General features: G+C 37.9%; 1 protein-coding gene across 12 annotated transcripts in view; it reads right to left on the reverse strand.

Annotated features, from left to right (window-relative positions):
* Nucleotides 1–11,116: 11,116 nt before the first annotated feature.
* KYAT3 (kynurenine aminotransferase 3) overlaps nucleotides 11,117–25,482 on the reverse strand; it is a 54,051-nt gene continuing 39,685 nt past the window's right edge. For 11 of the 12 annotated variants that reach the window (XM_079917722.1, XM_079917718.1, XM_079917716.1 and 8 more), the window contains 4 exons: nucleotides 24,153–24,339; nucleotides 19,508–19,584; nucleotides 19,007–19,093; nucleotides 11,117–11,592 (listed from right to left, as the gene is read on the reverse strand). In XM_079917722.1, coding sequence (XP_079773848.1) covers nucleotides 11,530–11,592; nucleotides 19,007–19,093; nucleotides 19,508–19,584; nucleotides 24,153–24,339 — 414 coding nt within the window. In that variant the 3' untranslated portion in view covers nucleotides 11,117–11,529. The remainder of the gene's footprint in view (nucleotides 11,593–19,006; nucleotides 19,094–19,507; nucleotides 19,585–24,152; nucleotides 24,340–25,482) is intronic. The other variant, XR_013827701.1, reaches the window with a different exon arrangement.

Below are 25,482 nucleotides of genomic sequence, written 5' to 3' on the forward strand. Positions count from 1 at the left end.
GTTTTATTAAATGTTTTGAAGCTAATATTTTTTCCCAAAATAACAACGTTCTCATTTTATAATAAAAAACATGGGGAGATTGAATGATATATGAGAGTATAATTTCCTAAAAATGTTTTTTAAGTATATTTATTTTAGTGTAAATGAAATTTGTCTTTAAAGTCCTATTAATGGTTTTCAAGTAATGAACTGTTGGGGGAAAATGAGAACATGAAACATTCATGTGACCCGTTACTTGACACTTTCTTAAAGAGAGAATTTTAACATTACTGTTTCCATGAAAATCACGTGCTAAAAATCTTATTGTGTAAAATAACTACCTATTTTCAAGAAATCTCATATTATTTGTGTATTAAATTAAAACTCCATATTAATTATAAAGTGTGACCATGTGATGAGAATGTAAAATTGTTCTCATTACTGTCTCTCATGATGGCCACATATTGCTCACAGTATTATAAATTGATACAACCCTTTTAGAAAGCAATTCAGCAATACTCCAGAATGATTTAGATGTGAAAACCTCTTGAGCCAGTAATCCCACTTCTGAGAACTGGAGTAAGGAAATAACCTAAAATATGGGATACTATATTCATGAAGATGTCCATTGCAATGTTTTTTACAATAACATTGGAAGCAAGATAAATGCTAAAAATAGGAAAATTGTAATTTTGGTTATAACGTTATGAAACAGAGGCAACATTTACCTTTGAAATAGGAAAATGATATACACACAGTCCCTAAGGTCTTAGCGCAATTTAGGTGGTAAAAACCAATTCATGTACCAAGACCCTTTTCTAAGCAATGCTTTACCATGCTTGATTCTACTACTATAGGTGCTTGAAAATAAATGGTGGTGAGCTCACTGAGGGCTGAAGCATCCAAATTTTTCCTTTGGACCTCTGTGACTAATCTTTTGCATAGAGAAGACATCCAATGACTGTGGTTTGTGTGAGTTATTGATTGATTGAATGAAATAACGTATTTTAAAATATCATTATTCTGACTGTCCTTCAGAGTAATTAAACCAAATTAGTGAGGTTTATGAAGAGGGTTTTTCCATTAAGGCTAGCTTTTCCTTTCTTTTTACCCTAGTGTTTTCTCTCCTCTACAAAATTGTCCATTATACCTGCTCATTCTCACTATTTTCTGACCTATCCTACCTAGGATTTTGCTCTTTCACATTAACAAGATGAAAGGACCCGCCCCACGCTTGTGAAATAAAGCATTTGCCACCCACTGTTCTGCCACTGATCTTAGCCAAAATGGGTAATCTCTACTCAGTGTCTCATGTTCAGACATCACAAGAGTCCACGTTATCACCACTAGTATTATTTTCTGAGTATTAACAACATGCCCACTCTTGAGTGTTTTAAATGGCAGTAAGATAAGCAGTTCCCATATATAGCTTAATAGAGGTGGTATTCAGTACACCATCAGTTACTTAGAATACTTTTATTGGGATGGGTTTTTTCAAGTTAAAAAAGAAATGAAAGTTAACTTGAATGTAGTTTTTCTATTAAAACCACAAAACCCACAACGGTTTAGCAATCTTCCACTGTTTAATGACTTTATGGCATTTGCAACCAAATGCAGTATAAAAGCTGCATAGGAAGCCCGTGCCACTCTTTGCATTCATCTGTTCCCACCCAATGTTTGGACCTTTCAAGCTAATTTTGTAGCATTCTCATCAAAATGCACACTCCTAATATGTCTTTGGACTATCATCTTTACTTTTTCAGTTAGGTTAAACTCTGGCTGTAGTCTGACATGATTGTCTGTTTTGCAAATGAGGGATTGGTATATCTTTCTGCTTTCTTTTCTGGTATGTGGAAGTTAATGTTAAAAAAAAAAATCCCCACAAACCTAAGGTCAGTAGTTTGATTTTACAATAGAGATCCTAAGAATTTCCCACTAAACTAAATGGTCGCAACTTTCTACATTTAAAATAACTAAACTTGCTTGAGTCTTTCAAATTTTCAAAAAATTGTTCCAGAGTAAAATGATATGAGCTACACTTTAAGTTAATGAGAATTTAGTTATGGCTTGCTTTCAAACAACTACATACTCTGTGATAGATCATTCCTTTTATTTGAGTACTTTTATTTGGAACTCAAAAGTATTTGTATGTATTAATATGGAAATACACTTCCATTTAATTGATTATGAAATAAAGAGAAAGACTATGTGACTTCTTAAGATAATTTGTTGAGTGCTGTAGACAGCTACTCCCATTTCCTGAACAAAAAGCTATGCATGAGGGTGTCACACCACACTGGCAGTCATTCAGTTCCTCTGACTTTCCAAGCTCCTTCAACCTCAGCATTTTAGCCAAAAGATGGCACTGTTTACAGCTCAGGTGACACTGCCATATTGCAATTGTATAAGCAAGAGGCCTGCCAGTCTTGAAGTTATGTACTTTTTCAAACAAATTTTTTATTTGAGGAAATGAAAATTATTTAAAATTCTGAGCATAAGATTGTATTAATATTTTGATGTGGTCTAACACCTAATTTGCATAATTCAAATTCATGAAAGATACATCCATATCGTGCCCAGGGATAATCATCTATTAATGTATTTTTGTTTTATTTGCACAAGCAGATCACATTCAAGAGTCTATTCATTTTTTTTCAAGTAACAGAGATGAACTGCATTCTTTGACTATATACCATAATTTATTGAACTATTACGCCAATAATGGAGGAATTGATTGTTTCCAGTTTTGTGATATTATAAACAACGCTGTCATGAACATTCTTGTTCACATTTGTGGGTGAAGGTTTGCATGTTCAAAGTGTAAATACCTAACAACAGAATCGGGGCATCAAAAGACATGCTCATACAACATTTTGATAGATATTGTGAAATGGCCCTCCAGAGATGCTGCACCAATTCAAGTGTCCATTTCCCCAGGTTTGGAAGTCAGGGGCTGAGATAGCATTATCAGCATCATTTCAGACTGATGAGATAGAGAACCAGGCCCTCATTAGAAATATTTATTTGCCAGGCAAAAAGGAGATAGATGTAATTCCAAGCTTGTGTGTGTGTGTGTGTGTGTGTGTGTGTGTGTGTGTGTGTGTGTACATGTGTGTACGTATGCATGTGAACATATGCACTCCCTGGCTTAAAAATGCTTGCATACCACTACTCTATTAAATCTAATTGTCTTGGAGCCAGGAGCCAAGTGCAACTTTGAGTGCTGTATCCTGGGATTGGGTTTCCAGAGGTCAGATAGAGTCCCACATTATTGATTAGCTGAAGCTTTCAGCACAGGTGATTCAGAAGCCTGGCTAACCATATCTGCAGTTTTAGGAACAATATTTGGCACTTCAGGAAACTATTAATAAGTGAAAGACATGGGCCAAACAGATACCCAAGGTTAAAAACAAAACAACATCAAAAAACCAGTGGTGTTCTGAGGGCCAAATTCCATTTGCAGAAATTCATTTATTCACTGCTACTTTATGCCAGACTCTGCTTTAGGTGTTGTGGATACAGCCATGAACAAAACAATAAAAATCCTTGGTCTCATGGTACGTATGTTAGGAGGGGATAAAAATGATAAATAGAATGAGAGAAACATTTTAAGTTCAACGGTAGTAAGTGCTAAGGAGAAAAATAAGGCAGGGAAAGGGGATGAGGAGAGCCAGGATTTACAATTTTAAATGGGAGGTCAGATAAGTTCACCTGAGATGACATTTGAATAAAGATTGGAGGTAGCCAGGTGGACACTGGGTGGAAAGTATCTAGGCAGAGGGAACCTCAGGTACAGCGGACCTAATCTGTAACAGCCCTGGTGATCAGCAAGCAGTGCATGGAGGGAAGGGCGGAGTAGTAGATGAGGTTAGGGAAGAGCAGGGTCAGGTCATGCAGGGCTCCAAGGTCAGAGAGACAATTTTGGCTTTTACTCTGAGTGAGACTGAGTGGCATTGAAGGGCTTTCACCAGCGAAGTGTCATGCACAGATTTTCTTTCAAAAGTGGTCAGTTCCCAGGGTAGAACAGGCAGACTAGTGTTTACCAGGGCATTCCAGAGAGAGAAAAATCTTTAGAAAACTGAATGGTTTTCATGAGTTTTGTACACTTTTGTACATATATTGGTCAGCAAAATGCTTCAAGAATAATTATAGGGACTTCCCTGGTGGTCCAGTGGTAAAGAATCTGCCTTACAATGCTGGGGATGCGGCTTCGATCCCTGGTCAGGGAACTAAGATCCCACATGCTGTGGGGTAACTAAGCCTGCGTGCCCCAACTGCTGAGCTCGTGTACCTCAACTAGAGAGCCCGCGTGCCGCAAACTATAGAGCCCACGCATCCTGGAGCCCATGCGCCACAACTAGAGAAGAGAAAACCCGCATGCCACGACTAGAGAGAAGCCTGTGTGCTGCAACGAAAGGTCCCACGTGCCTCAAGGAAGGTCCCGCATGCTGCAACTAAGACCCGATGCAGCCAAAAAATAAATAAAATTTAAAAATAAATAAATTATTTAAAAATAAATAAAAAAAATTAAAAAAAATTAAAAATAATAATTATAAAAGTGGTGTTATAATAAGTCATCTGGCGGAATTCCCTGGCAGTCCAGTAGCTAGGACTTGGCACTTTCACTGCTGAGGGTGCGGGTTCAATCCCTGGTCAGGGAACTAAGATCCCGCAAGCCATGCAGTGTGGCAAAAAAAAAAAAAAAAGTCGTCTCAGTAATTTACACAGAAAATGAGGTTATGGTATTAGAAGCTATAGCTCTAAGGTTTCAACTAAAATATGATGTTTATACTTTCAATGGATAATTAATGAGAGGGGTAAAGATTTTAAAAAGTAATAGTTCAGGATAACCACTCTCATTGACAAAAGGACAAAATTATTATTCATCTTTTTTACTATGAGATTTTGCTACAAATGACAAGTTTTACATAATATAAGAAAAAAGGTGCTGTATTAAATGTCAAAGAAAGTAGCAGCTGTATAATATGATGAAGTTAATATTGATTAGAAAATCTAATTATTTCTACAATTTATTTTGATCTATCCCAATACAGCTGTTTGTCAGCAGGTGAAGTTACTATTTAATTGGCATGACTGAGTAATCAGATGTATTCTCAGAGCAGTAATAAAATGAAATTCTCATGTCTCATGAATGTGGTTGAGGTTTTTGTTTCATTTTATTTTATCCTTGGGTTTAACCAACTGAGACCAAGAAGACTTCTTGTTTTATCTGGAGACAATTTTTGATTTAAAATATTTGGTAACTGTGTAGTTATATAATCGTTTTTATCATAAGAATGATGGGAAAAATGTATGAGTTTGACAAATATTTGTGATGATTTACCTTTCTCTCATACTAAATCCTTCAGGACCTCACCATCTCCTTCCTGGGCTCCTGCAGGAGCCTTCTGATTGGTCTCTCTCACTACCTCCAGGCCCAGGTCAGTTTATCTTCTAGAAGAAAAATTTGATCTGCGTACCATATCTTCTATATCAGGTAGTAATTCATTCATCTGTAAATAATAAAAAAACTCTATTCTGGTGGCTTAAAAAACAGGGGTTTATTTGTCTCACGCATTACAAATTCTGGGGTTACAGTAGCTCCAAATTGCTTCCAGGGTCTGTCTCTTCTGTCTTTCTGCTCTGCCATCCCTATTTTGTAGGCTTTCACTCTGATGCCAGTTGCTGCCTGAATGCAAGATGGCTGCTGCACCTCCAACCCTTACTTCTATAATACATTCCAGGTAGGAATAAAGTAGAAGGATGAAGAGGACAAAAAGATGAAGAAGTCTCAGGATAACTTTGCCTCATCTTTTTCCATGAAGGGAAGCTCTTCTCAGGCACTTTTGACTAGTTGCAAGGGAAGCTGAGAGATTGGATATTTTGGCTTTTAGCCTCCATAGTAGAAGTAGTCAAAGGAGAAGGTGGATTATTATTGGCTTTTGGATAGGCAAACCTATCTTCCAAAAAAAAATCTTTAAAAATTCATTATTGTGTGAAGTCCATCTCTCATTATTATAATATAGTATAATGTCATAAAATGAGTTCTTACATAACTTTGGGAATTTGTAGACAACTTATGGTCATTTTTGCTAATCTACTTGTATTAGAATTCTTCAGAGAAACAGAACCAATAAGGTGTGTGTGTGTGTATGTATATATATATATAGAAAGAGATTCATTTTAAGAAACTGACTTACATGATTATGGAGGCTGGCAAGTCCAAAATCTGCAGGGTGGGCCTGCAGGCTGTAGACCCAGGAAGAGACCATACTGCAGTTCAAGTCTGAAGGCCCTCTGCTAGAAGGATTTCCTCTTGCCCCAGGGGCGGGGGGTGGTGAGGTTGGGGAGGGGAGGTGGGGGAGGTGTGTCAGTCTTTTGTTCTGTTAAGGCCTTCAACTGATTGGATGAGGCCCACCCACATTATGGAGAGCAATTTGCTTTACTCAAAGTCTACTGATTTAAATGTTAATCTCTTCCAAAAACACCCTTACAGAAACATCCAGAATAATGTTTGACCACATATCTGGGCACCATGGTGCAGCTAAGTTGACACATAAAATTAAGCATCACCAATATACCACCTACATTAACCATGCCTGAATGTCAGGAAATAACATCTGCTAAAAGGTAGAGAGCATAGGGCTCATTTAGAAATTGAAATGAGTTCAGTAAGACTAGACATTTGAGTAGGAAAAGATGGGAAAGATGGACTGGAGGATTAAGAGGGAGACCATATCATACAGGGCACTGTAAGCCCTGATGAGGAGAGTCTAAGTGACTGAGGAGAAATGACCTTCAGGGGTGATTCCCTTACCTGACTAAGTAATGAACTCATTCTTTCCTCAATCAAGAAGGGTTTGTGGCAGGGAGATCAGCTCGGTGCTTTGTGACCACCTAGAGGGGTGGGATAGGGAGGTTGGGAGGGAGGGAGACGCAAGAGGGAAGAGATTTGGGAACATATGTATATATATAACTGATTCATTTTGTTGTAAAGCAGAAACTAACACACCATTGTAAAGCAATTATGTTCCAATAATGATGTTAAAAAAAAAAAGGTTTGCGGGACTTCCCTGGTGGCGCAGTGGTTAAGAATCTGCCTGCCAATGCAGGGGACACGGGTTCAAGCCCTGGTCTGGGAAGATCCCACATGACGCAGAGCAACTAAGCCCGTGCTCCACAACTTCTGAAGCCCACGTGCCTAGAGCCCGTGCTCCACAACAAGAGAAGCCACCACAATGAGAAGCCCTCACACTATAACAAAGAGTAGACCCCGCTCTACACAACTAGAGAAAGCCTGCGCGCAGCAACAAAGACCCAACGCAGCCATCCATAAATAAATAAACAAACAAATAAATAAATGGTTTGCATCAGAGAATGATCGTCTAAAAACCCCAACACCAAAATAACCCAAAACGACAGCAACAAAACTCATTTATGTTAAGAGCAATGGAGAGTAAAAGATTTTAAGTCACTTAAGACGTTTTCTCATCCATTTCCTCCCTTCGTCATTCTGTCCCTTCTTTCAACCAATGTAGTCCATGTGAAGTTGACCTTGGATTGGCCTAAGTTAGTTAGCATGTCCAATCCCCTTGGCCTCAGCGGTTAGCTCAGGAATGAGCCAATATGACACAATGTATCATTTGCTGGAGCTTCGGAGAAAGTGTCCTCTTTTGCTGGATTTGCTGGATTTGTCACCATATGATGCTCAGAAACTGTGCTGTAGCCATGTTTCTATCCAGGAGGTACAACGTGGAGATAAAGCTGACACAGAGAAGACAGAACTACGAAATGGAGCTTGGTGATATATTACAACACGAGTCTTGGATCAAGCTGTAACTGAAACTAGGCTACTCCTAAAATGTTGAGGCAGACAATTCCTTTTTATTTGATTTAAACCCATACAGGTTAGGCTTTCTGTCACTTGCAACAGGAATAATCTTAACTAATCTATGTAACATGATCACATTTGCATTTTATAAAGCTTGTTTGGGCCACAGGGATAAGTTACAAGGAGCAAGACAGGGAGAACTGTTAAGAGTTGACTAGTAATTTAGTTGAGAAATGACATTGGTTGGTGCCAGAGTGGGGGCAATTGGAGCAGAGAGAAGTGATGGATTGAAGAGAGGCAGGGTACTATATAGAGGATTTGGATGTGGGGAGAAAAGTTAAAAATGACTTGTAGGTTTTCTGACTTGAGCAACTGGATTGGTGGCACCATTCACCGAGATAAGGAACCCAGATTGAATAGGGTTTGCCTATAAAATGTCTATGTGAGATGACGAATGGGATACTGGATGTGAAATTCAACAGATAGAACTAGGCTGTTACAGATTTAGGAGTCACTAGCATATACCGAGTAAATGAAGTTATTTAGTGAGAAAGACAAAATACCAATATCTAAGAAACAGGCAAAGGAGATGAAGGAAGAAGGGCAGAGTACAAAAGGCAACTGATGAACATGCAGCACCACAGGATCTAAAAAAAAAAAAAAATTAGGGTTTAGGAAGGCCCAAGCGGCCTGCAGTGGTAAATACTGCAGGTATTTTACTAGAGGTAAAGCCAGATGGAACTGAGACGTTTCCTTTAAACCTAAGAACATGGAGGTCATTAGAGAACTTAGAACAATAATGGGTATGGAATCCAGACTATAGCGGGTTGAGGGTAAGTGAGGAGTGTGTGTTTGTGTGCGAGAAAGTGAAATCATCAAATGAGGAAAACGTTTTCAAGTTATTCCATTTCGCAGTAAAATTTCTCAAAAATCTAGAGCGAGGTCATCAGTCCCCTTTAGTTGCTAATACTGACATATTTGGCGCTCGTACCCAGTCTCATGTCTTTTTGGTTGTTCCTAGTTTGGAGGAATTATAAACCATGCTGCAATAAACATTATTTTACATAACAAAAAAAAAAAAGGTACAGATAGGTTAGCACGAAACCATTATCCTTACTCCAGTCCTTGAGGTCCTATGTTACTTCTCTGGCCTAATACCTGCTACTCCATCCCTTGGTTATTCCATCCAGCCACAGCAGACCTTTGGTATTCATCAAATATAAGACACCCTCCAGTTATAGAGCCTTTGCACTGGCTATTCCTTGTGCCTGGGATGTTCCTCCCTAAGATCGTCACAAGGCTCTCTCCCTCTCTTCTTCTAAGTCTGCTTCTATGTCCCCTCCATGAGACCCACCTGACCACACTGTTTAAAATTCCAATTTGCTTCCCTAAAACTCTCATTCCAACCTCTACCCTGCCTTACTTCTTTTCTTCATACAATTGCCATGTATAAGTTTTACAATATATTTATGTTTATGATTTAGTTATTGTCTCTCTCCTATCTAGGGGAGCCCTAGAAGGCAGGGATCTTTGGTTCATTTGTTCACTGATATATCCTAAGTGCCTGAATATCTTAGGACAGTGCCTGGCACATATTAGGAGTTCAATGAATATTTGTTAAAGGAAAAAATGAAGCATGGAGGGAGGCCAGGAGGGAGAGAGAAAAAAATGGAAGGAAGGGATTTTGCCCTGAAGAGGAAGAGATAATAGGGTTGTAGATAGAATCAGGGAAAGGATTTTCTAAGATGGGAGAGATTTGAAAGTATCTTACTGTTGAGAAAGGGATCCAGTAGAGGCTGAAGATATAAGAGAATAGGCTAAACCAAGTCCCTGAGAATGTGAGAAGACATGGGATCCAGAGTACAGGTGGTGGGATTAGCACTGGACAAGTCCAAGGCTGCAAAGAGTGGATTTAAACCCTGGTGAAAATTTTATCAAGTCCCCCACACGAGTGGACAGGCACAATTTTCACATGGAATTTGTTTTGCTATGCAATAGTTGGCTCTTGAGGTCCTGGCCTCCTTCTGGATCTGCTTAACCACCAATCCTCCCCACTGTCCCCAGGCCCTGGGGGCAATAAAGAAAGGATGGATGCTGATGTAGATGTCATAGACTCACTTACTGGTAGAATCCCAGCTGGGAGTGCTGGTCTGGTGGTTCCTACTTTTTCATTTTTTAAAATTTTGCTTTTCACAGAAGCAGGAGATTAGGTCATTTAATAGTACTGGCAGTGGTGGGCTTTGAGGTATTAGGAGAATGGAGAAGGCTGGATATTTTTACTATGGAGAATGGAAGAATATTAGGAATTGCTGTCGTGGTAAAATGTAGAGAAAGCTCACTAGGGGAACACAGAAGAATTAAGTCAAGTTAAGGTCAGTGACGTGCATTCATGGGTGTTAGAACCTGCCCAATTGTGCATTTTGCTACAGCAGCGCTCAGCAGCCCAGCTGCAAGCATGGAGCTTCAACCCCAGGGATGAGTTGTTGTTTATTTATTCATTTATTTATTTATTTTGACCAGGTAGGTGAGCTAGAACAATGAGTACGTTATTCAAGGCAGCCAAAGTATCTTGGCTGAAGTTATGGATGATGAAATCTAACCTGGATATGGAAGGGAGTGAAGATACAAAGAGACTGATAGAAGGTTCTACAGACTACACCAATGATTTTCAAATTCTAGTGGGAATAAGAATCACCTGGTAAGGGCCAGATTCTGAAATTATTATTCAGTAAGTCTGGGGTGAAGACCAAAATCTATTTTCAACAAAGATCCTAGTTGATTCTGATGTAAGAGGGCCATGGACCAATTTTTGAGAAATAGTGGATAGAAAATAGATTTGAAATGATAGTTTAAAGTAATATTTTGAGAGGAGCTGAGTGAGAGAGAGAGAGAGAGAGACAGAGAGAGAGAGAGATGGAGAGAGAGGGAAATATTGGCCAAGGGGAAACAGTGTAAGAATAGGTGGTTACAGTGTGAAATGACTAACTTATTATCTCAAAGATGGAACAGGCTGAAATGTTGAAAGGTTTAGGGTATGCCCAAGGGAGTGGGTGGCTGAAGTGGAGAGTGGAGTGGAGGTGAGTATCACCAGAGGTGAGGAGGTCAAAGTACCAAAAGCCTAGGTAATCCATGGGGACCTTGAAGCCACCCCAGATGATGGCAGTACTTGCAACAGAGAGGCAAAACTATGAGCAAAGTTCAAAGCCATTAGTAAGTGAAGGGGAGAGAACTACAGGTGGGTAGAGACAAAGCAAAGATACAGAGTTGAGGGGGATGTAACTGGTTAAGGGTTTTCACGCAATGGCAGAGAAGTGAAACTGGCCAAGAGTAGCTGAGTGCTTATTGTTTGCCAGGCTTTACATACATCAGACCATTTCATCCTCACAAACAACAACTCACAAACTTCATATAAAGTAGGTGCTATTTTTATTCCCCTTTTATGAGGAAACTGAAGCGCAGAGAGGTTAAGCATCAACCAGCATCTCACAGTTCTTACCACTGCACTATACTGACTCATAAAATGGTCTAAAAGGTGTTTTAATACATTTCAGCTGAAAAAAAAATCAGATCTCCTGAATATTGTCAGGAGTGGGATTAACAATGGAAATAGTCCTTTAAATTTCATTTGTACTGAAATTTTTTTTCCAACACCCAGCAAGTAGCAGTACTAAATAATTCCATACTAGGTCATTTAATAGAAACAATGCAGTTTGCATGTATCAAAACTTCTGTCTACTCCATGCCTTGATGATTTCTTCAGCAGCATCCAGCGTACTGTCTTTCTGTAAATTAATGAAATAATCATCATTACATATCAAAATAAATTCAAGATGAAATAAAGATTTAAGTATAAAAAATATACCAAAATCAGTCCATCCATAACAGTCATGTAGTGATTTGGGAACCTAGTGCTTCTCAACCCCTGATAACTTGAGCTGGGCCCAGATGGGCTCCAGCCAGTCCTTGGCCTCTGCAGCTAAGACAGAGCCCAAGAGCATTCATGGGGTGGGGGTAGGGGCGGGGGACACCTTGAGTTGTGTCACTGGAAGCTCTGCCCCATATTAAGCCACTTAATCTCAGCAGGAACACAGAGCAGGAACACACAGCAACATCCCTTGCCTTGGTGGCCAAATACACAAGTCCCGAGCTCTTGAAGGAGCCCAGTAGCAAATCAAACAAACCAATTATTTATAATTCTATATCCCATTGCTGTCAGGCTAGAAAAGTGAATGAACCTCACAAGAATTCAATGTTAGGGGAGCTAGAGAAGCATCACAGCAATCACTACATTATGCTGTTTTGTGATGCTGGCTGCCAATTCAGGGCACTTTATTACTACTTTCCTGACACCAAAGAAATCTACAAATTAACCAGTACAGGGCCAAAGAGCATCACCAAAAAAAAAAAAAAAAGATTGACAAACTGTATATACAGCTCAGACTGAAAACAGTTTAACCTGATCCCAGCCAAAACCATGTCCGTCAGTGTGAACACCCTCACTCAAAACCACTGTGGCAGCCCAAGTGGCCTGCAGCACCAAAGACCCAGACTCCTAAATAACACTGATGCAGGAGGAGAGTCTGAAGGATGTGCTGATGGGATCCATATTCACTGTTTCGTCCATTTGGGTAGGAAGTATACAAAATCACAGACCTCTTTCAAAGAGGCTTCTAGACAACAGAAGAAAATCCCTCCCTTAGCTCCCAACACACGGAGGCTGCCAGGCGGAGCAAGAATGGAGGAATAAATTAATACACAATTACAGAAAAAAGTCAAAGAGTACAGAAGAGTTTACATTGAAATATAATCATCTGCTTCTTCCCTCCCCACCCCTTCCTACTACTCCCACCATCCCCCAACACAACAATTTATGGCAATTTCTGGTTTTAGTTCTAGTGGTTGTCACTAAAATCTAAATAATGTGTGTTTCTAATTTTTTATTTATCAACTTCAGACAATGTTCACCATTCTCTGCTCTGAATGAGGAAAAACTGGTTCATTCACACTATTCTGCCCCCTCCCATCTAAGTCTCACAGTTATAAGCCCCTAACTCCCACACTGTTTGAGGGTCAACTGTATTGATAAAATGCATTTGTTTTTTGAATAGGTAATATCTACACATGGTAAAACATTAAATTGATGGATAAACTTCCTCTTCTGCTTTCTCTACTTCCCCTTTTCCTTTCTGTTCCATCTCTGCAGAGTGATTTAGTCCAAAAGCCATTACGTGGGGCTGAGTGAAATAGGAGATCATGTATGGGGGCAGGGGGAGCCTTGGCAGCCTGGTGCAGGGTGCTGCAGCCAGAGTGGAGTGAGTAGACTTTCCAATGTTGGTGGCATGATGTGGTGGTGATAGCAGTGGTGGCACTGACCAGGAACAGGGTGTCAGAGTCGAGGGGGGTAAGTAAGCAAGGCCTCTGTATGGCAGGGTGGTTCCAAGCAGCTTGGAGCCTGGAGGGGATGAGGCAGGTAACTGCCAACGCAGACAGGCATGGAGTGTCACAGCCTGTAAGGGAAGAGGAGGGCTTCTATGCAGTGGGTGACAGTGGTGGCCTTGGAGACTTAGAGGAGGGTATCTCTACAGGAGAGTGACAGCAGCAGGTCAGCACAGGGTGCTGAAGCTCAGGTGAGGTGAGGATGGTGGCCATACAGGGGACAGGGGCAGCAGCCTGGTAGAGGTGTCAAAGCCTGAGTAGGGTAAAAGCTGCCTGTCAGGGGTGCTGGGTGGAGGGGCAGTGGCACTGACAGGAGACTGGTCACATACAGAAGTACTGATTAAAGAAGTGGTTACATGATGAGCCAGGTGTTTTACTATCAAAGAAGGGAGGGACAAATATGGATAGGGAGAAAGCTAGAATAAACTCTGTGGTGGCTTCAATATATTTAGATAGACATAGAAATAAGTAGAATAGACACAGACATAGAATGTATGTATATACATTTACATATTCCCTACGTCTGTCCCCTGGGAGGGCCTGGGAATACTAATACCCCAACAGCAATGAGCACTCCTAATGCCCAGATCTTGGTTTCTTAATACCATTCTCCACTAAAAGGTGATTCCAAGTTGGGCTAGATAATGACAAAATGAACCTGGTGCATCCTGCTATGCCAGAAAGTAAGGAAATGCTCAAAAAATGATGGGGACATGTCAAAGGAAACAGAGGCCAGCTTAAAGGGGCTGCTAATGGCCAAATCTGGGGAAATTTGAGCATCAAAATAAGGAATAATAATGATAAATTATAACCCACTGAATGAAACAGGAATCCATGAGTCCTTACATATATGAATGGATAAATAAATTGCTTGATGAGAGATGGAATATTTTCATAGTTTCAAAGTACCTCACCACAAAACATTCATTATTTATCAAGGGAAAAAGTGAAACTTTACAGTAGAGAAGGCTGGCAGACACCACCTCAATAAAGTAATTAAATTTAACATTACAAGCAGTAGGAAAAACTAAAATCATGTGCTGATAGGATGCAAGACAGTGAATAAAGCATCACTTCCACGGTTTCCCGCCAAAGGTGCATAATCTGAGTCTATTCACGAGTAAATGTCAAACAAATGTTGAGGGACCTTCTTCAAAATAATTGGTCAACAATTTTCAGAAGTATCAAGGTCATGAAAGTCAAGGAAAACTGAGGAACCATTCTAGCTTGAAGGAGACATGACAGTTAAATACAATGCACAATTCTGGCCTGGACTGACTGACTGATGTCCGTCTGACTGACATGATTATGGCCTGGATTTATTTACTTGGTTGTTTGTTATAAAAAGGACATTATTGGGGCAATTAGTAAAACTTGAACTGGATCTGAGATTAGATAGAATGATATAGCAATGTTAAGTTCATGATTTTGATGGTTATACTGTAGAAGAATGTTGTATAATGGGGAATACATAATAAGGTATTTGGGAGTGATAGAGGCATCAATAATTAAGTTAGGAACTTACATAAAATTCTTTGGAAAAACAGTTCTTCAAACTTATTTACTAAGAATATTTCAAAATATATTTTTAAAGTATCCCAGCCTCCCACCCATCTCCCTCAACCACTCAGTTCTCCCCAGAGACAACGCTGGGATTTTATTACGTCTCCTCCCAGGGACAGTCTAGGCACTTAAAAGCTTCTATCTCCCTCCCTCCCTTTTTCTTTTTATATAGATGATAGTATTCCTCACAAACTGGTCTGCTCCTTGCTTTTAGCTTATGCTCTATCACTCCATGGAGCTGCTTCACATTTTTATGGATGTGAATGTAACATAATTTATTCAAACAGCCTTCATTGGTGAATATTTTGTTTATAATCCTTTGATATTATAAACAGTGTTTCACTGAAAATCCTCGAACACAAGACATTCAAAGTACAAGTAAATCCACAGGAAAAAAATCCTATAAGCAGAACTGCTGGGTCAGAAGATATGTGCATTTATATTCGGATGATACATTTTCATACTAACCACTGCAGAGATTTTACACATTATACTCGTACTCTCAATCAATGCATGAGAGTAGCTTATGAAACTTTTCAGTTGTTTTGGTTGTTTCCAAATTATCAGAAAAAATAAAATTTCACTGCAGTTTTATTTTCTTTTCTCTTATTATGAGTGAGGTATAGCATCCTTTCATATATTTGACAACCACTGAGGACTTTAGCCATAATCATTGTAAAGTGCTGCTGCTTTTGGTTTGTTTTGCCCTAAATTCAACCTGCTTTCTTTCAATTTCCACTTTCTTGGCACGTTTTGCCACCCTTTTATTTTTCGCTTTTCCAAGAGGTTGGATGAGGTGTGTCAGCTTTCCCTATAGGGACTTCTTGGTGTTGCCCCACTATCTTCCAATATTGAATGCTGATGCAAAGGAGGTGAGTCCACGCTGATCCTCCTCTCCTGTCTCCATGGAGGTCTTGATCATCTTGTCTAGATGCCAACGGATCATTTATAAAGTCCAATAGATTAAAACAAGGCATATCTCAGTGTTATTCTGTGACAATGTTCCCTGAGACAAGCCATTCCCTTCCCATTTTTAGATTTATTTGTTTGTTTTCAATGGAAAGCATTCTCAAACTAAAGCTATACAATTCTTTCCCAGTTCCATTGGTCTGGCTCCCCTCACCACCCCCTCCAGGAACTCTAGGTATTTCATTTGTCTTCCACGTCTGTAATTTTTCTAACATTTTAAAATTCTTTGTTCCTGGGAGTTCCCTGGTGGTCCAGTGGTTAAGACTGCGCTTTCACTGCCATGGCCCGGATTCAATCCCTGGTTGGGGAATTAAGATCCCACAAGCCACATGGTGCGGCCAAAACAAAAATTCTTTGTTCCTTTCTACTTCTTTTTGCTCACTCTTCTCAATCCTCAGTGTGCTTACAGAAGTATTTAGTGTTCTCTGTGCTGTTTCCAATGTCACTACAATTACCAATAGCTTATTTTTTTTCCTTCAATTTCTTACCTGAGCTCTGACAGCTGCCATTTCATCTTCTTACATTATCTTACTCTATCTTCCCTGAACTTTTAAAAATCTCTGCTGTAATTCGTTTTACATGTTTTGAATTTGAAATATCACACTTTTGGTTTGCTCTATGTAAACATTTTTTTCTTTTTTTGGTTGAATATTCTCTGCCTGATATTGTTTTTCACTGTACCTTTCTCCTTTTCCCCTTATAGTATCTTTTTAGATTCATAGCTGGTTCCTTTTAATTACTCATCTTTGATTGAATTCTCTTTGTAAGCTCCCACTGCCAGCACACCTACGTACGGCTCCTATTGTTCTGGGTAATGAGTAAGCTACCTGCTGGCTCTGTCTATGATCTGAAGACGTATTTGCAGGTTTGTATAAAGGAAGATCCAGGGAACCACTAGAAGGGAGTAGAAATTATCTCTGGCTCACAAGGTTAAATATGATTAATATAGAGTTCAGAGAGAGGGAGTTCTTTTAGACTTTCTTTCTTTCCAACTAATTTAATTGGCTCCCTCCAATTTAACGTATCCACACTGCCTCAACACAGCTTTAGCAAAACTGACAGAGGTGAAGAGCAAATCTATACAGCCCTTTCTTTCCACCTGGTTTGCACAGGTGCTAGATGACATGACTGTATGTTTCTACTCTGCCTCTTCCATGGGGCCAAATGGGTCTGGAGAAGTTCCCACTACCAGTGCATTTACTGTTCCTGCTGTTCTGGATATTGAGTAGGCTACCTGTTGGCTCTGTCTATAATCTGAAGATGTAGAAGCAGAAGGCTTTCTTCGTGTCTTCCCTCTACCATTACCTTCACTGATTTGGCAACTCTTTCTCACTTCCTGGGGGATTTGTGAATTTGTTTTCCACTCTCCTAGTTGTTTCCTTAATAATTTCCAAGAAGAGAATGGGGAAGGGCCGTGTTTACCATTCTAAAACTGGAAGTCTTATGCTACTTTTTTCTTCTGTTAGTTCTGTTTATAACTTCAAATAATATACCTCTGTTTCTAGATCCACTATAAGATGCGAGTGTTAATGGCCTTACCCTTTCTTCTACATTTCAGACAATTAAATGTTGACATTGTTATGCTGGTAAGATTTATATTCTATTCTGGATAAGTCTCCCATAGTTTGTCTATAGGATGGGTCTAAAAGTTGAAAACAGTGTTTACATCATTCTGTCTAGACTTATACATGAGTGTGCAGGTATAGAGAGTGCCTTAATCTTCATAAGATTGTTTTCAGTAGTGATAACATCTTATCACTAAATTGTTAAAAATAGCAATAATACATTCAGATTATTTTTAGCACAGATCTGATGGTACTGAATTCTCTTAGCTTTCATTTACTAGGGATGTATACTGTTTTCAGTTTTAAAGGATATTTTCCTGGATACAGAATTCTAGGCTGACATATTTTTTATTTCAGCACTTTAAAGGTGTCATTTCATTGTAATCTGGTCTCCGCTGTTTCTGATAAGAAGTTAGTTAACATTTGTACCTTTGCTCCCATGCATGTGAGGTATAGTTTTTCTCCAGCTGCTTTCAAGATCTTATCATTATCTTTGGTTTTCAGCAGTTTGATTATGATGTGTCAAGATGTGATTTTTATTTGTATCCTGTGTGGCTCACTGAATTTTTAGATCTCTAAGTGGCTTTTCACCAAATATGGGGAAAATTTGGTCATTATTTCTTAAAATATTTTTTCTGCCACATTCTCTCTCTCTTTTTTTGATACTCCAGTTACATGTATATTATTACTTGACACTGACTCATAGATCTGAGACTCTCCTTATTTTTCAAAAATAATTTTTCCCTCTTTTTTTCTGATTGGATGATTTCTGTGGATCTGTATTCAGGTGGACCCATTTTTTTTTCACAACCTCGATCCTCTGTGTTTAGCCCCATATATTTTTCATATCAGATATTACTTTTTTTTTAAGATGTTGGGGGTAGGAGTTTATTAATTAATTTATTTATTTTTGTTGTGTTGGGTCTTCGTTTCTGTGCGAGGGCTTTCCCCAGTTGCGGCAAGCGGGGGTCGCTCTTCATCGCGGTGTGCAGGCCTCCCACTATCACGGCCTCTCCCGCTGTGGAGCACAGGCTTCAGACACTCAGTAGTTGTGGCTCACGGGCCCAGCTGCTCCGCAGCACGTGGGATCCTCCCAGACCAGGGCTCGAACCCGTGTCCCCTGCACTAGCAGGCAGACTCTCAACCACTGCGCCACCAGGGAAGCCCCAGATGTTACTTTTTTAAATTCTTAAAGTTCCATTTGGTTCTTTTTTAAGAATTTAAAATTAATTAATCTAGCCACTCATTATGACCATATTTTCCTTTAATTTCTTGAACACATTTATAATATCTGCTTTAAAGTCCTTGTCTGATAATTCCTACATCTGGGTCACCTTAAGATCTATTTCTATTGACTGCATAGAAGTCACATTTCTTTTCATTAAGGGTCACATTTTCTTGTGTCTTCACATGTGTATTGATGTTTGGTTGCATGCTGGACATTGTAATGTTACAGGTAAGGAGTCTGATTACATTGTAATCCAGTAAGTTCAACTTCAAAAAGTGCTGAGTTTTGTTCTGGTAGATTAATTTTATGGCAGCAAGCCACAAATTAAAAACTGCATATGAGTACATCATGTCTAGCAACAGAAAAAAAATGGTGATTTATAAATCAGAAGGAAGGACATTATAAATGTGTTTTTGAGTAGAATAGGGAACTTACTTTAATGAAGCAAAATCGCACAAATTTCTCAAACTGTAATTTGGTCTCTGCATTACAGAATGCTGAAACTGGGATGGCTGACAATTTCTGAAAAACAAATAGGAATATAAAATAGGAAAAACAGGAAAACTACTTACACTTTAAATATTAATTTTTGGAGCATAAACATTAAAAACAAATAGATATTTCTAAATATTCACAATAATTTCCAAAAGAAAAATGTTTTAAAAATCCTCCAGGGAATTCCCTAGTGGTCCAGTGGTTAGGACTCCACACTTTCACTGCCAAGTGCCCAGGTTCAATCCCTAGTTAGGGAACTAAGATCCCGTAAGCCATGCAGCGCAGCCAAAAATAAAATAAAATAAAATAAAATCTTCCAAATAGCTATGAGTAGAATATCATGTAACAAAACTACAGTTAACAGTTTTCAAAGCATGTCAGCAGGTTTCCTTCATAAATTATAACATTTAGCACAATATTGCAAAGGCCAATAAACATTACCTTATTTTTAGTCATCCATTTTACAAATTTATAGTCATAAGGTTCATTGCTGTTCTTCATCTCAGAAAGGTCTGTATCTAAAACAACAATAAAAATTGGATGGCCTATGTATTACATCTGAGGCAATGTGTATTTCATCTGTCTATCAAGATTCAAAATTTTCTCTCAAAATGTTCTCATGCTGGATTCATACTGCATGGTGTGGTGGGAAGTAAGGAATTCACAGAGAAGCTTTACTGATACTCTAAGGCAGTACTCACATATACATCTGATTGATCATGCTTGTGTATATAGCTTTTAGCATTGGAAGAGAGTAGGAAAAGGGAAGGACAAAGAAGAGTGTTGCCTTTCCGTTTAAAAATAATATAAGCCTCTATGATCATTATTAAGGAAATAACACCTAAATTTAGAGTACTCATCTGTAATAATTATGTCTCCAAATGGTAATTCATTATTAAATTGTAAGCTCCACGGGGGTATTGCAATCTATCACTATCCCCATCTCCTAGGTCAGAGTCTAGCATATAAGTAATGAAAAGCATATTTGTAGAATGAATAAGTTAATATTATTCATTATTTATGAAGGGAAAATGCCTATGTAGTTCTCCCAAGTGATATCTTTATTGTTTCCTCTTCCAAACATTATGCTTAAAAAAATTTTCTTTTAAATTTGATGAAAAACTTCAAATATGTATTCTTATACTTATCTCTTGTTCCAATCTTGCTTTAAGGTCTGGGCAAGATATTTCTCTGGCATTCAGATTCAGCAATCTATATTTCATATTGTTTCGATTTTATTGACTTGTACTCAAGATCTTTTTGAATGCCCCAAAGCAACAAACATTGATGGCTACTGTAATCAATGAAATTTTACAATTTATTACTCAAAATAAATTGAGGCAGTTACCTTTACCTTTTTTCTTTTATTCACTAAATACTCCTGGGTCCCTTCAAATTAACAGTGTAAAAACCTTGACATTGAAGAAAGTTTCACCTGTATTTTTTTTAACTGACTTAATATGGTTTTCCTTAATGATTGTATTTCAGTTTTCTCCTGTGCTTTAAGAATGTAAAATTTCCATATAATAATGCTAATAATACTCTACCATTTATTACTATTTGTTAAGCATGTTACATGATTCTCTCATTTATTTGTCCTACAATTCTGATAGAAGCAACAATCCTCATTTTACAAATGAAGAAGTTAAATTACTATTTCAAGTCATAAGTATGTATGTGTGTCTAATTCAGATTTGGCTCTAACAAAATGACAACTTAAAATAGAGTCTAACTGTAAATTACGTGAAAACTCCAAGTGACAAGTACACAATAGTAGCATACTCAAAGGTAACCTGGAGAAAGGAGTGATTACAGCAGTAGAAGAAAGAACAGGAGGGTACTTACTAACTGTAATTGACACAGGCTGTACTACTCATTTATTCTTTTTTTAAAAAAATTTTTATTGGGGTATACTTGATTTACAATGTTGTATTACTTTCTGCTGTATAGCAAAGTGAATCAGTTATATGTATACATATATCCACTCTTTTTTAGGTTCTTTTCCCATATAGGTCATTATGGAATATTGAGAAGAGTTCCCTGTGCTATACAACAGGTCCTTATTAGTTATCTATTTTATATATAGTAGTGTGTATATGTCAATCCCAATTCTTCCAACTTATCCTCCCCCACCTCCACGTCTGCTTTCCCCCTTGGTAACCGTACGTTTGTTTTCTACATCTGTGACTCTATTTCTCTTTGTAAATAAGTTCATTTGTACCATTCTTTAGAATCCACATATGAGCGATATCATATATTTGTCTTTCTCTGTCTGACTTACTTCACTCAGTATGACAACTACTCATTCTTGTAACGCTTAGAAAAGAGAAATTTATTGCCATGGTGCTCAAAGAAAAATAAGGGAATAAATACAATTCTAAAGACTATAGTTAGGAGAAAGTTGGAATCTACTTCTTTTGAATGCTTGAGTCAGAGATTCTCAAAAAAACTAAATAAAATATTTCTTTATTGAAGGTAGGAATTTGAACCATATTATAATAGCACTAGCTTATTTAAGTAACCTATGAGAATCAAAATAGGTTGTTGCATTCACACTATCTCCTCCCTAATTTTGGACCTTATCTCACTAGAACTACTGTAATAATCTTCTTATTTGTAATCTTGTCTTCTAATCAAATGTTTCCCTTTTTAGTTCTAGGATGATACTTACCTGTCAGGAAAGTTGCCTAGTATAGCAGAAAAAAGATAAGTTCACTGGTTAGGACATGCATCTCTGGATTCAGAGCCCAGCTCTGCTACTTATTAGTTGATTAACTTCAGTAAATTTCTTGATTTTCTATCTCATCTTTCTCAACTATCAATGGGGATATAATAGCACCAATCTCATAGGGCTTTTGTGAGAATTGTGATATTTGTAAAGCTCTTAGCATAATACCTACTAGATCATAAATGCTCAAAAAATATTAACCAGTTAGCCATTGCTATAGTTTTAAAGAGAATTACCATGTCCATGAATTTTATGGCTCATTTTTATTTTTAAGTTACCATCAAGTGAAAGTGTTGTTTCTTGCTTCTGTCTTTAGCAAATTGTGGGACCAACCTCTAGTATATGGAAGAATTTCTACACTCAAATCAATCTGAGAAGATGAAAGAGTAAAATAAAATGAACTTCATCTTCATATGTAGCAGGGTCCTATAGATACTAACATTTTTCTCACACAGGTGAAGGAGGACCATAAATAACATACATCTTTTTTCCCCATCATCATTAAAGGTTTTCTAGCCCAAATCCTTTCTGCTCCTATTACAACCACACTAGTTCAAGATCTAGGACCTAAATCAGTATTACATGCAGGCTGGATCAACTAAGGATAGAATGAGAAACTGTTTAAGAGCTTAATGCAAGCAAAGGTTGCATTACTGTCCTTCTGATGTTTAACGTCAAAATGTGCTAAGTGCCTTTTAGTTTGGTTCTAGAAAAGACTTATTCTTATCTAAAAAGCTGTTAAGTTTACTTTTACCCAAGAATTATGTAACTAATTCCATTTTTCTATTTGCCTTTGCTGCCATGAAGTTTGGACTCAAGTTAATGCTAATTACAATACAGCTGACCCTTGAACAACACAGGTTTGAACTGCATAAATCCACTTATACACAGATTTTTTTTTCAATAGTAAATATCATGGTACTATACAATCCAGAGTTGGTTCTACACTTATGTAGAACCTTGGATAAGGAGGGACTGCATGTACAGAGGGCCCTCAGATATGGAAGACCAACTATAAGTTATACACGGATTTTCAACTGTACAGAGAGCTGGCACCACTAACCCTGAATTATTCTAGGATCAACTACCATATGAACCTAGGTGACTAAACTATTTGCTTCTCCCACTCCATGTTACATTGATATATGAATATTTCTACTTACATATTATTGCATAGGAGACTTTAAATATGAATTAACTCAAATTCTTGTTGGAAGCCGATAAAATAATTTTCTCCTAAACAGACGAAAACTGCTATTTCTTTTTATCATTGCATGAAATAAGCTGCACATTTAGGCCCAGTACAGGGAAGGTGATTTCCAAATCTTAGAATATAGAACATTATAAAGGGTTTTATATAAGAATGGAGCTTGGGAGCCTGACAAATATAGCTCTCCGGCAACAGCAGAACAAGAACCTCTGGTCACCATGGCCTCTGCTTCTCTCACGACAAATGAGGAAATAACAATCACTGTTTTGTTATAAAATTGAAAGTTTCTAGCTTTATAAAATTTGGTATATTTAAAAGACTTTTCAAGTTTGGTGGCATATCACTTCATTATAATAAAACCTTAAAATATTTAAAACTGTTAAGAATGGCTGTAATTTATATAATTTCTGTCAAAATAAATTATGCTCTTAAATTTACTATGACTAACACTAGAATTTGGGGGAAGAAAGATGTTATACATAAAACATTATCATGCTTCTAACTTTAGATTTGTGTGGCATGTCAGAATTACATATAACAGCTTCAGGTAATATAAAGGCCATTGCTTTTTGGAGACAGAACTATTTGGAATCTAGCTGTCTGACTTCAGGCAAGTTATTTAATATTTTCTAAGTCTTCATGACCTTAAAAATGGAGCAAACAATGCTTTTTTCCAAAAGAGTGTCTGAAAGTGCTTGGCATGTAGTAGACCTTCAATAAATGTTACGTTCCTTCTTAACTTCATTTCAGTATACTCTAAAATGACAAGTATTCCTCAATAGCATCAATATTCCAGAAATCATATGTTTTTAAGTAAAAAGGAAACTAAAATTTTACTACAAGGAACACAAGGAACATATATTATTTCATGTACCTGTGTTTTAAATTACATACCAGAACAAGATGACAGCAAATTCTATGCTTAATAGAATATCTAGAACAAACGACTCCAAACCATGTAACAACAGTCATATTTAAGGTTAAGAACCTAATCATCAAGATGACTGTAGATGACTGACACTGTGGAAATCCATTTTTCCATAAATGAAATGCTGATATGGCTTTGACACCACTCTTTTCTTCATAATTCTGATATAATTTCACTCTTAAGTTTCTGTATGTTTGAAATAATAAAAACCTTTACAAACCTAGCAAAGACACATCAGCAATGATGAAGTATCCCCCATCAGGAACTATGGGTTTTAGGCCAACACTTTCAAGTAAATGTACCATGCGATTTCTTTTCACTTCTAACTCTTTTGGCAAAGAATTAAAGTAGCATTCTGGGTCATCCATGCGCTTGATGTCAATCCAAAGAGCTTGAGCCAAAGCTTCCTGTATATTAAGATTGAAAAATGTGGAAAGGAAATATGGTAATGTTATTTACTGCAGAATTTATTGGTATAATAAATAAAGATTGTTGGCAAAAAGTCATTCAGGGAATTACAGTTGAATTCCTGTGAACCTATGTGAATTTCTACAGATTAATGGAGGAATCAGTTACATGGAAATGATTAAATCTAATGTGAAGAGCTGAGAATGAACCATGAATATCCAAACTGAAACAGAGGTACAGTTGTCCCTTCGTATTCACGGGGGATTGGTTCCAGGATTCCTGCAGATACCAAAATCCATGGATGCTCAAGTATCCATAATACACTCAGCTCTCTGTATCCCCGGGTTCTGCATCTGTGAATTTCAACCAACTGTGGATCCACAGTCTTTGGTTGAATCCATGGATATAGAACCCATGGATAGGGAGGGCTGACTGTAGTGTATAAAGATGGCTTACTTGGCAATGAAAAGACATTGTTGTTTTCTATTGAGGTTAGCTTTAGAGTTACTTGCTAGATCTAAGTCTGAAAGATGACCAGAGAAATGATGAACCAGCCAGCATTTCCCCATTACCTTGCAGGACGAGGTAGCGTAAATGAAAGTTGACCCACTGTGTCATTCCTCGTAAGTGTGCACATACCTGCTCTAATCATTCACATCCCAGGAAGGAGGTCTAAGTCCCACAGGGGTTAGAAATGAGTTTCTGGGGCATGTGGAGTTACTTCTCTACCATTCTTCAGGAAAGTCAGAAGAGAAAGGCCAAACAAAAAAGCCTGTGTTGTTTAGATCAGGCAGGTGTCTTAGAAGGCAACAGGTCAGGAACAGATAAAGAAGTCCAAATCAGGGCATGCATAGAAAACAAGGATGTGTACAAGAAGGAGGGCAGAAATTTGGTAGGTGAACTTAGAAATACTGGTTCTCAGAGCAAACAAGGAGATCCAAACAAATAATCAAGAACCCGGGACAGTTAAGAGACAGAGGGGCAGAACAAAATTGCCAAATTTTAAGGAAATTGATCAGAACCAAGAGACAGCAAGAACTAAAGGATAAATTCATTTACTCAGTCAATATATGTTGAGTATCTATGTTAAACTTGGCATTGTGATAAATACTGGGAATATAATGATAAACAAGATAAACATG

This window comes from Stenella coeruleoalba (genome assembly GCF_951394435.1).
Source record: "Stenella coeruleoalba genome assembly, chromosome: 1".
NCBI classification, from domain to species: Eukaryota; Metazoa; Chordata; class Mammalia; order Artiodactyla; family Delphinidae; genus Stenella; species Stenella coeruleoalba.